At 37.2% G+C, this 12143-nt stretch overlaps 1 protein-coding gene across 1 annotated transcript; it reads right to left on the bottom strand.

Moving 5' to 3' along the window:
- Positions 1-6887: 6887 nt before the first annotated feature.
- On the bottom strand, positions 6888-11807 carry zgc:113307 (uncharacterized protein LOC553753 homolog). The gene is made up of 4 exons (XM_026935647.3): positions 11499-11807; positions 10394-11023; positions 9852-10169; positions 6888-7242 (listed from the first exon to the last, which is right to left on the bottom strand). The coding sequence occupies exons 2-4, from the start codon at positions 11013-11015 to the stop codon at positions 7091-7093; spliced, it is 1092 nt and encodes a 363-aa protein (XP_026791448.3). The 5' UTR covers positions 11016-11023; positions 11499-11807; the 3' UTR covers positions 6888-7090.
- Positions 11808-12143: the final 336 nt, after the last annotated feature.

Raw genomic sequence — 12143 nt, 5'->3', positions numbered from 1 at the left:
AATAAAAAAATAAAGTGAATGAAATTTAGTATTTTTTTTAAAAATTCAGCAATAGATAAAAAGTTAACAGACAATTATAGACTGAAGTAACATGCAACATAAGATAATATGGACTAACCTTTCTTCTGACATTTTGACATTTTCTACTATATACAGTTCTGAAAACTACAGGCTGTCCTGAGCTGAAATATGATGATTTTTTTTTAAAGCAACAGGGTGTAAAGGGGAAAAATGAGGAAATTTGTATTTAAAGACTCCATTCTGACATTTTCACAGTACCTGGTAACAAAATGAATTGATTAAGCTTGTGTCCATTATGCTACAACACATAACTGTCCAACAACTTGATCAAAGTATGACAACTAACAATGCTTTAGACATCTTTAGCAGAATGCTTTTAACTAGTGCTTTTGATAAACTGGCTACTTATCCAACATGATCTTTGCAGGAAGATAGCCTAGGTTAAATTAAAAAACATGTCCATGTTGTTGTGGTGAAATATATTTATCTTAAAGTTGACGTGTCAAAGTATGTCATTGGCAGAACAATCCTAAATCCTAAAACTGGATTTGCCAAGTCAGCCACAGAGACATCCAATGGGTTTTCCTAAACTAGGATGTGCTCTGATACTGTTATATATAGGTAGTCTTGGGTCATTTCACATTTGTCAGATTTTTCAGTCCCTGTTCAGGACTTCTAATTTGAAAGTTTCCTCATCCTTATAACAATTATGCCCTTGCACATTATCATTTCCAAAAGCAGTGTGAAGATCTGTCTTCCACAGCTGCTTTGTTTTATCTCCTAACAGCAAATTTAGGCTTGACCAGACAGCTAATCTTGTTTCTTTGTACCACCCATAATAAAAAAAAGAATAAAGAAGTATCATAAATTATAGCTTTTGCTTACTTCACAAACCTGAAGTCAACAGAGTGTTGATAAGCATTGTCTAAAAGAAGAAAAAAAAAAAATCCAAAAAAAAAAAAAGTCCATTCTGGGTGTCCAAGTTATATGGCATAATAAACACTGTAAAGACTTATGTCTGTCATGGAGGTCTGTTACATGCATCCAGACTGAGTTTCATTAAGTTCTGCTAAACAAGCACCTTCTCCGCCCTGGAGATATGACACAATTAACCACACAAATTTTACAACCTTCTCTGGGTGTTGAATGTGTCTAAGTCAGCAACAAAACAAGTCATCCCCTGCTGGGGAGAAAGCCAACAGTGGTACAAATCAGAATCAATTAAATCAAGATTAGGCTGTTACACTGTGTGGCAGTTCGGCCTTAGAAGTTGCATTTGTATCAGCTTATAGCATTATAGCAAGAATAGCATTTGCCTGTAATACTGATGAAATACCATGAGTACCAGTTAAAAAAATGTTGACTGATATACATGATAGCAGAGAGATTTTTATACTATAATGGCACCTTTGGAGAATGCTGCAATCTCCTGTCAGAAACACTTCCCAAGCTTCCTGTTACATCTGCGATAAGAATCTGTCTCATACCTTTGTGATGACTTTACCACCACAAGGCTGTATATCAATCCAGTCAACAGGGAGTTAGGCTCCCTTCAGGCCAATTTATTTACTGAAATAAAAACAGACAAACAAAAATAACTTATTAGTATCCCATAAATCATTAAGAAGTCAAACAATGCTTAGTAGTCAAACAAGCCAAGTGAAATATGTACTCGTGACACTGAGAGAGTGACTCAGTAGTAATTTACTGGAAATTAAAAAAAAAAAAAGCACTAACATTAATAGAACAAACACAACTTCTGTGCTGAGACCTCATAAAATTCTTTGATTAAAATTTTACATTTTAAAGGGACCCTTGAGCTAAAATAATACCATAAAAATAAACCATTGCTACATCTGTCATAAACATGGTTACTTGTCTGTTATATCAATGATGCTGCTGTCTCTAGAGCAAGATTTCCTGGTTTGAAAACCTTCCTTATGATGATGCATCCTGGAAGCAGAAAAAATACTACAACGACTTTGGAGGGGACGTTTATTGACTGTATTTCCGATAGCTGTCTAATCAGCCAGTATAGCCAGTTTCCCAGTTACTGGTAGGAAGCTGAATATCCACATATCCCGGCAATTCTATGAAAGCTAACTTTCTTCAGCTCTACAAGACAGTGTACCTAACATCACTAACATTAGCTAACTGATAGCAAACAAGCTCACACTTGTAACAGTGAAGTCTCAATTTTCATTCATTCATTCATCCATTATTCATTCATTCACCTTCAACTGCTTTATCCTGGTCAGGATCGGTGGATTATCCTGAGAACACCGGAGCCATGGGTTGGGAACATCCTGGATGGGACTGTAGTCCATTACAGGGCACCATGTTCACGCACATTCACACCTAGCGGCAATTTTGGCATAGCCAATCCACCTACCAGCATGTTTTTGGATGTGCGAGAACCCCGAGGAAACCCACATGGACACAGAGAGAACATGGAAAACTCTGAAAAGACAGTTCATGATCAAACTGCTGACCCTGAAGCTGTGAGATGATGCATTGTTATAGTGTCAGCTATTTTTTTTAACAGTAGCCAAACCATAACGGTCAAGATTTTATACATTACTAACAGTATCTAAGTTGATTAGCTAACTTTACACACAGGTACCATGGCTGAAACCATGATAGGTCTGAGACTGATATTGCAAACAGAGGCACCGATTTCGGATTTAAACCTCCCCTGAAATATTTTACGACAGTCCCAAATGCTTGGTTAACATAAAAGTGGTTAACATAACAAACACATAAAGCGCAACTGATTATGTAACCTGTATGCGCTGAATTACTGTTATTACTATAAAATTATGTTATAATTATGATTCCTCCACAGCTGACTTCCTCAGATATCAAATGAACGTGTCTCTTAGAATGATTAATCAGCTTTTATTGGCTACTAGCGGCTATGGTAAGAAACAGAATTAACCAATCAGAATCATGGATTTTCTCCATTTCTACTTGAAAGCTACTAGCTAGCTAGTTACACTATGAGCTCAGGGATATCGAAGTTACCATCGATGAAGTACTGGAGGATTTACTGTAAGAGGAGAAAAAGAAGGGTAGATCAGGTTTTATTAGATCAAATGTCATTTTCCCCCTGTTACTAGCATTTACTTTATAGAATTTTATGGCCATGTTATTTATAATATCAAGACTGCTTTACATTAGATGCCTTAAATGGTTAAGCAGCAAATTCATGACATCATGCTTGTCTGACATCCACCCAAAATGCATGACTGCGTCATGCTTCTCAATTTAATTTTACAGATCACAGGCTGATTTTATTTATTATATTTCCTCATCAACTGGTAATTAATTCCTGGTTATGCCATTGAATGACTATCGGTTTGTAATGGTTAATAGTGACATTGTACATGCAAAAGAAGTGTTTGATATTTCACAACACTCTAGAACAATCAGTACTATTTCTTTTTCCCTAATATGTTTCCTGTAAACATGGTCATGAACTACACTAGAGCATGATCCTGGTTATGCTTTGGTTCCTCCTGCTTCTTTGTCAGGAGCTGTTTTCAGTTATGATTTATCTCCCTTCTGCAGTCAATCATCTCACCTAAACACCCTAGAAACTAGCGAGTGAATAAATGCCCTAAATGCTGCATGCCCTAGTGACCTGCACCTTCCAAGAAGTGCGACAATGATTATCTCAAACCCCTATTCATTTTTTATGAGAAATGGAAAAAAAATCAACATCTAGGCTATATCTTTTGAATTCCATACTTACCATACTGAGAATGGTGCACTCTTTAGCTGAACTTAACTGAAAGGAAAATATCCTGCACTCTTATGGGCTAGTAATTCTCACTTGCAAATGCTGTATCACTAAAGATTGCTTGCTGTGCTATGGAATACTACATGACTTGACAAAAGTATATCAGTATTATTTTTGAACATTTGAATGTTTTAACACATAACTGTTAATAATATTGATAATATATTAATGTTTTTATACCTCCATGCCCCTTTAAAAGTGTGTCAGTGCCTGTTTTTATGAACTCACTCCTTGTTGTGTAATCCATGAGACCAGGACTGGAAAGAATGAAGTTGCTTCCCAAAGAGTCTGTGCATGTTCTTCTGTCAGGATGATGCACTCAGGTTGGGGTTTAGCAGGGAAAAGATCCCAAATGTTCCAGGTCTGGCTGCCTTTCACATATTATCATGGAGCCGAAGCATATTACCTCAAGAAATGTCGTCAGTGACTGAAAACCAATCAATGCATCACTCTGTTACTTCTTCACACACACTTATCACACACTTGGCCTTGTCACACACTTGACCTTGGTATCAATTTGGCCTTATACTGAGGTTTATTGCAGTAGGTGGCTTAGGTACCACAGAGTCAGGGTTGCCAGGTATGCATGACAAAACCAGCCAAATATCAATTTTAATATTAAATTCCAAACTCATTACTACCATTGCCAGATATATCTGTAAGCCATTTATAACCCATTCATACAGAGTCCACACTTACGGATAGTCAATCTATTGCTGTTTTTCTGAAAATATAAATCCTCAAGATCAATATTGTAGTTTAACTTTTATACTTTTTACAAACTTTCTACACACAACTTTGTTTCAGACACCAGTGAATGCCTTTACTTTTTCTCTTTTATCTGCCTTTAAAAAAATCTCTAGCCTACACTTTGGCTTTAAAATAATGATATATTTAATCTAATGTAAGCAAAAAAATTCATCCCAGCATTAAAAAGTAACCCGCCGCAGCAGGTCAGCACAGTTCCATGGGAAAATGGTGGCCCGGGCAGCAACACTGATGTCCAAAACAACCTACATGATCTTATTATATGAGAAAGGGCTTAGATATGCTGCTGTATATAACTTCTAAATAAACTCATCAAAGTAAAACTGGTTGTGTGAAGTCTCAATCCTTCTCATGATTTCTACCAATGTTTTTACGTTCATTTATTTAAACAAAAAAAAAAAAAAAAAAAAAAAAAAGGTAAAAGAAGCATTGATTTCTTTTAGTGGTTTCTCAGCTGTTCTGTTTATGCTCCTCTGGTGAATGTGAGTCCAGGGACATGCTCTCAGTCTCTGTTTCTGGAATTGTGCTTTAGAGACAAAAACAATGTCTCTATGGCACTAACCAAGAGTAAAGGGCTTGTCTCAGTGCCATGGAATGTTACTGAATCCATGACTTATTAGAAAGTTTTAAAGAGTGAGGAAAGTAGGCTACATTTTTTTTTAATCAGAATACCGGCAATGCCAGTAGATTAAAACAATGGCATGGGTTTGAAGGGAAGGGCCAGATTTCAGCATTGACATGAGTCTACATTGTCACTGATTCATGTGTCCTAACAATTTGTTTAGGACACTGAGATACATCTATAATCATTTTATAGTGCTTCAAACTCACCAGCAAAACAGAGCTCAAATATCCTTTAATGGTTCACATTTTATCAACAATCTATCAATAAATGTCTGCGGTTAGATTAGATTAGATTAGATTAATTATATCAATAATTATATTGAGGCTTTGCAAACCAAACAGATAAGCGGGAAGTATTTTTAATACACGCTGTAAAAACACAGTTTATCACATATGTACAGTATGTGGGTTGTAGGGAATGTGGTGAATTAACACGTACGATGGTGTAACAGTGGAAGTAAGGTATTGGAACTATGGTAAATGCATATTAAATAATTATAGTAGATAAATTTTACATGTGACTACGTTTGCTGTGCATCAGTGGATTAGTTTACTCATTCTTTTAGTACTAGCGTGATGTTACTCTGTAAATATTGCAATATATTTGGTGATGTGAGTCATGATTTTGGAGCTGAACACAGGGTTTGGGAGGGTCAGATACTGAGTTTTGTAATCTGACTGCTTTTACTGGCCCTTTTTAACGCTATTTGTGAATGGCCTTTGGGCTGGTTTTGCCCTGAAGACCAGGCAACCCTGAGCACTGTCATAATATCTTGGAGTGTGACAGCTTGATAAATTATTGCACAAATGAAGTTTGTATAATTTTGGACCCTTTTCAAATTCTAAATGCCAAGGCTTGAGGCAAAAAGCATTACTATGTAAATGTCATTTGGAGATGTCATGATTCATGATTTTAGAATACATGGTTTGGAAGGGTCAGATTTTAATTTTTGAAATTGGACTGCTTTAATTGAACCTTGCACTAGTGTTTGAGCCAGTTTTGAATGGCTAATGCATTGGTTTTACCCTAAAGGCCTTGCAACCCTGAGAACCAGTGGCCTGTGGAGTATCAAGTTTGATAACTTATTACACAACCTGAGTGTGTATAATTTGGACCTATTTTCGATTTTACATGCAAAGGCTTGGGGGAAAGCATTACTCTGTAAATATATCTGGCAACAGTAGTCATGATTTTAGAGTTTAGTACAGGGTATGAGAGGGTGACATTTTGAGTTTTGGAACTGGAGTGCTTTTAGTGACCCCTAGGCTAGTTTTTGAGCTAGTTCTGAATGGCCATTGGTCTTCAGGATAAAATCAGCCCAACGGCAATCCTGTGGACCACCATAATATCTTAGTTCTTGGAGTTTGACAACCATTGGGGTGGTTTTGCCCTGAAGACCTTGCAACCCTGTGCAACAATATAATATCTTGGCTCTTGGAGTTTGACAACTTGACAACTTGCACAAACTAAGTATGTATAATTTGGATCTATTTTTGTCTATTTTGCCATGCTAAGGCTTGAGGGAGAAAGCATGACATGACAGCTCCTTTTGGTTTTTCCTATATGTGATTTAATTAGGTCTGAAACCTAGCCGTGCTCTTCACCTTTCTGACAAAATATAGCATACAGCAAAAATTAAACCTGAATTAAAACTGCTGAACAGAAAAAAGGTGCAAGAAAGATCAACATGTTTATTATTTAGGTGACAGCTAAACATATTAGAAATCATTTATGATAACTACTTTCATTTCTAGTCTAAAAGCATCTTGTATATCTTCTTTTCAAAATTTTTGGTGTACTGTCTTACAGCATTTATAGTACAGACTTATTTTGCACAAAGATGAAACTGGCGATATAAAAGTAGTTGGAACAGGTCAGATATAAATATTTTGAAGGATTCGGAGACAGTATACCCAGTCAGGAGGTAGCTGATGATACTTTATCTTATTGCCATCCAGCCGCAATATCTTTATATGTGAATAAGATGTTAGACCCACTGTCCTGCAGAGACTGCTGACGTTAAATTCTGGAAAGAAACAATCAAATAAATCACACAGTTAGCAACATTTTCGTATATAATAGTATGGTTTGTAGAGTTTGCAGGGTTGCAATTTAGCAACAGACATGTTAAAGTTACAAACTTAGTAATATGTGGGGAAATACACTAAACTGTAAGACCACTGGATCTCCGGTATTGAAACTGGTATTGGAAGCTCTGCTATAAAATTTATTCAGTATTTCCTAATGTTGTTTTCATAAGTATTAAAACACCATATATATATATATATTAGTCATTTCCAAGCTGTTATCATCTGGACCACATGAAAATGTTCCACTTCTCCAGACTAAATTAAACGGGTTACAGGTGTATTGGTATTACTACTCAGTATGAAGGCTGTATTAAAGAGAATAGAAAGTCATATTCCTGGAGCAAAGGTTTATTTTGGACACCAAAAAATGATGTCTGTTAAAGTGAGGAGACTGTCTGTGACATCATTCAATAAGTATGTCCAAAGAGTTACAGTATCTCTGTTTGGTCTTGTTGATGATTGTATTCTGTGTCATCTCTGCTGCATATAAAGCCTCATTTTTTCCTCCTGCCAGTAAGAATATGTGGAACCAAATGTTTCCCGTTTGGACAAAATGTTAAAAATGTTCTTCCTGTTTTTAGGCTAATGTCTGTTTTTTATTCTAATATTAAAACAGCTGTCCCATACAAAACCAGGATAAATGGTCCTCCCTAATAACTGTCCTATATAAAAAGAAATATTGATGCTTTAATTACATTGGTGAACTATGGTTAAATGGATGTTTCTTTTCCTTGTTCAAAGCATTGAATCATAACCACCCACAGTTTAAAAAAATGTTATGCAGTAGTGATTCTTCTAGTCACATTCAGTATGCTCCTGAGAAAAGAGGAGTCAGGGTGAGAACAGAAAGTGCTTTTGGCACTGTTAGAGTCATTCTGGAGTGTTCACAGATGATTCCAGATGTTTCTCCCTCCTCCCCCATCCTTCCCATTTCATTAGCTAACCCCCCCCCCATACCACCCACCCCCACCTCATGTGTCTCACAGCAAGAAAAAAAATCCGTCTTTCCCTTCATACATATCACATTTTCCATAATATTTTCATGGTCCCATCGCGTCTAAATGTTGATGTCACATCGCCAGAGATTACATCATGCATGTGACAGCATGATTTTTCCCATTACTGATTTCCAGCCTCCAAACACTACAACTAGATTTAGACATCAAACAGAACCAGACTGGAAGGCAATGCAGGTTCTGGCCAGTGTAAAATAATGATATCAGAGACACTTCTTCAGAAAAGAGATGGCCTTGTATAGTGTATAGTGCATATTTAGATTAATAAATCAAGTTAATTTAGAGTTCTACTGTTAAGTGGACTGCTTAGATAGCAAAATATCTATAATCTATTAAGACCACTCTCTAAAAGTGTTTATTATTATTTCTGCAGTTGATGCATTGAAAGAGTCAAGGATTGTCTATAGCAGCTGTTCTTGTTCTCAGTGGTGCATCTCTTCCTGCAGCTGACAATGATAAATTGGATTAATGTTTTCTTTTGAGCATGCTGAAAGTGTAGTTCCCCTGAAAAATAACCAGATTTTGAGCTATTTTGCAGACACAATCAGGCTTGCAAGTCATAGTAACATGGTACAATAACACAGGTATTTTCGAAACATAGAAAGTCTCTGTGTAGACAGTATCCTAAAGAATTTACAGATGAAAAAGTGTTGTCATTTGGAAAACAGCTGCATTACTGTGCTGCGCTACCACATGACTTTCAAGCCTGATTGTGTTTGTAGAAATGAGAAGAAGATTCATGAGTCTGGTAAGTCTAACCATATGTCATGAAAACGGAAACGTCAAAACAAATTTGACGCATGAAGTGGGCAGTGTTCAATATGTTAAAAATAGAGGTAAAATGATTAATTACGTATGAATATTGTTCAAATAGTGTAGCGGTAGAGGTTAAAATATGTTGCTGCAGAACGTTGCTCATACAGAGCATATGTTGCTCATACAGAGCATTCCAGTGAAAGTTTAATAACTTCAGTGTTATTAAATGTCTATCAATGTATGCTTGTGCCAGAACGTTGATATTTAATATATAGAGGGTGCTGCAGATAGGCTGCATGCGAATGTTTTTTCTTTAAAAGTTTCCTGAAACTATAATATGTTTCAGTATCTTAAAATAACAAGAAAGTTTCTTAAAATATTACTGTGGTTTTATATTAAATATTTGAAACAGCATTCAGCCTGTGAAAAGGTTTTCTTTGCATATTTTTGAAGCATGTTACTGCTTTTAATTGATGTTATAAGATCTGAACTCGCCACTGCTATCAAATAAAATTAAATAAAAAAGTATATGCACAAACCTCCCCTGTAAATCATTCGCAACACACCCACTAACTGTGTGTGTGAATATTAAATTGCCTCTTTATGTGAGATATTAGCAAATCAGGGCCCAAATTACCTATGATATAATGTTTTTTTCCACTCCTTTTTTTCTGAAGAACAGATGTAATTTTTACAAGGTGCCAAAAGAATTGTCAATCCAAAAGGATATTCAATGCAAAATATACTTCATGAACTGCATTTTATTATCCCACCTCTGATATGGTTAACCTCTAGGTAAAGGTACTGCAGGGTGGTGGGAACAAATGGGATTTCAGTTAGCTGGTTGAAGGAGAGATCCAGTTCCACTAGAGAAGTCACGTTGAAGACACCAGGGGTCAGGCCATCGTTTTTCAGCTGGTTGTTGCGTAGACGCAAATAACAGAGTCTGTTAAAGCCTTGGAGGCTGTCCTCAGCCATGCCCGTAATAGCATTGTGTGAGAGGTATAGCTGCTGAACAGATGGAGGCAGATGCTTCGGGAAAGTGTCCAGGACATTCTGACTGAGGTCCAAAAGGTTTAGGATTGAAAGGCCTGGTGATGAACATGACAAACAGACAAAACACTATGATTCCTATGTTTACGTATTATAATTATGACAGTTATAATTCACTTTTTCCAGGGGATTTCAGTTTTGGAGGTACAAATGGATTTTTTAAGGATGCAGTAACTATTAGAGATTTGATCTAGATAATAAAAGGGAAAGGACAAGTTACAATTCAGTGCAGTGAAAACTCTTTCTCAATTTAAGGCCATACCTTTGAAGTCAGTTTCTCCAATAGTTTTCAGACGATTGCCTTGAAGCAGAAGCAATGTTAGGTTCTGTAAGTTCTCAAAAGCTCCAGGGCCAATTTTCTCAATTTGATTATAAGCCAGTCTTAGCTGCTTGAGCCCACCAGGCAGCCCTGCTGGCACCTCAGTCAAGTTGTTATGGTTCATGAAGAGGTTCACTAATTGAGTCAGATTGAACAGCGACCTACCATCAAGTCTCTCACTGAGAAGCTGGTTTTGGTCCAAAATGAGCCAGCGTAAATTGGTGGTATTGGCAAGGGCTTTAGAGTTAAAGCCAGTGATCATGTTACCCTGAAGGAAAAGGTATTGTGTTCTTGAGGGAAGACTTTCAGGAAACTGCTCCAGGCCTTTGTGGTCACAAAACAAAGCCGTGGGCCACTGAATTGCACAGTCACACTTCACAGAACAGTCCTGGTTGTTCACCATCCATGACCAGCTGGAGTCTACTCGATTCCTGAGGGTGAAAACTGTGGGCTCCCCTAGAAATCGGTCGATCTGCAGAGGCAAGCCACCATAATCAGTGTCTACAGTTATGGCCTGCATTTGCCCACACACAGACAGTATTATGAGAAGCGGCCTGATGTCCATGGGTCGGCCTGAATAAGATAAACAAAAACAGTACTTAATGACACACTGTGCTCCTGATAAGGTTTATTATTACAGGGTGCACAGGATGCACCTTTAGAAGCATACAAACCATAGGAAGCATAGTTTTATTAAATAGCAGCTTGCACATATGCCATTTGGAAAACAGTGTTAGTCGTGGCTTGTTGTTTTCCCTGTTCCTCAACAGCTTTTTCCAGTGTAATGCAGACAGATATTGCCTTAAATTCTTTTGTGACCCATGTTTTCAAAAGAATCCCACTTATGTACCATTTTGCTTGCATTCATTAACATTAATTAGTTTTGCTTACATAGTTTGATTCTTAATCTAAATATAAATGACTGCAAAACTGCTCTCCATTTTTCCTCTAACACTGCATCATTTTTTCCATTTCAGAAGTGTGAGAAGCAGCCTAAGCACAATAAAAAGATCATAATTTTGTTCACATGTAGCAAGAATGTGCATACCTTTCTTTCCAGCTGACAGGTTTTAGTCTGCAGAGTCCCTGATACAGATTTGTCTGGTTTCTTATTGCAGCAGTGCACAGGATACTGCACAGTGTTTGCATAGAGTTTACCCAGCCACAGAAGGATTCCTCGTTGCTTGATGGCCAAAACCCCAGAGTCTTTCAGGATTTCTACTCCGTACCCCACAACCTCCCACCCTCTGTCTGTTCCTCTGTTTGTAGCTATGGATACAGTGTGGTTACTGAACAACATTTAATAGAAATGGGGCTGGAAAGGGTACAGAATGATGCAGAAGAGCAAGAGCAAACCCTGCTGGGTTTTTACCCCTCTAAATCTTTATTGCAAGGCATCAGGGCAAGATAAGTACCTGTTCTGCAGAGTTCTGTTGGCATGCATATTAATAGGATGTCAATTAATGTTTGTACATTGTTGCTGTTTATGCTAGTGCATTTTATGCAGCAGTGGCCGTTGATCCTCATAAAATCTGAGGTTAGCAACAGATGGCCATTTAGCATGATTTCCAGGAATGTGCCAAATCCCAATAGATTTATATTTCATTTCATTCATCAAATGTTTTTATCAAGAGCCTTCTCTAACTAATGAGTGACATATGCGGCTGCTTAGGGCCCTGCAGCTGCCAGGGAG

The sequence above is a fragment of the Pangasianodon hypophthalmus genome, chromosome 20 (assembly GCF_027358585.1).
Source record: "Pangasianodon hypophthalmus isolate fPanHyp1 chromosome 20, fPanHyp1.pri, whole genome shotgun sequence".
NCBI lineage: Eukaryota > Metazoa > Chordata > Actinopteri > Siluriformes > Pangasiidae > Pangasianodon > Pangasianodon hypophthalmus.
This window is presented reverse-complemented; position numbering and strand designations above follow the sequence as displayed.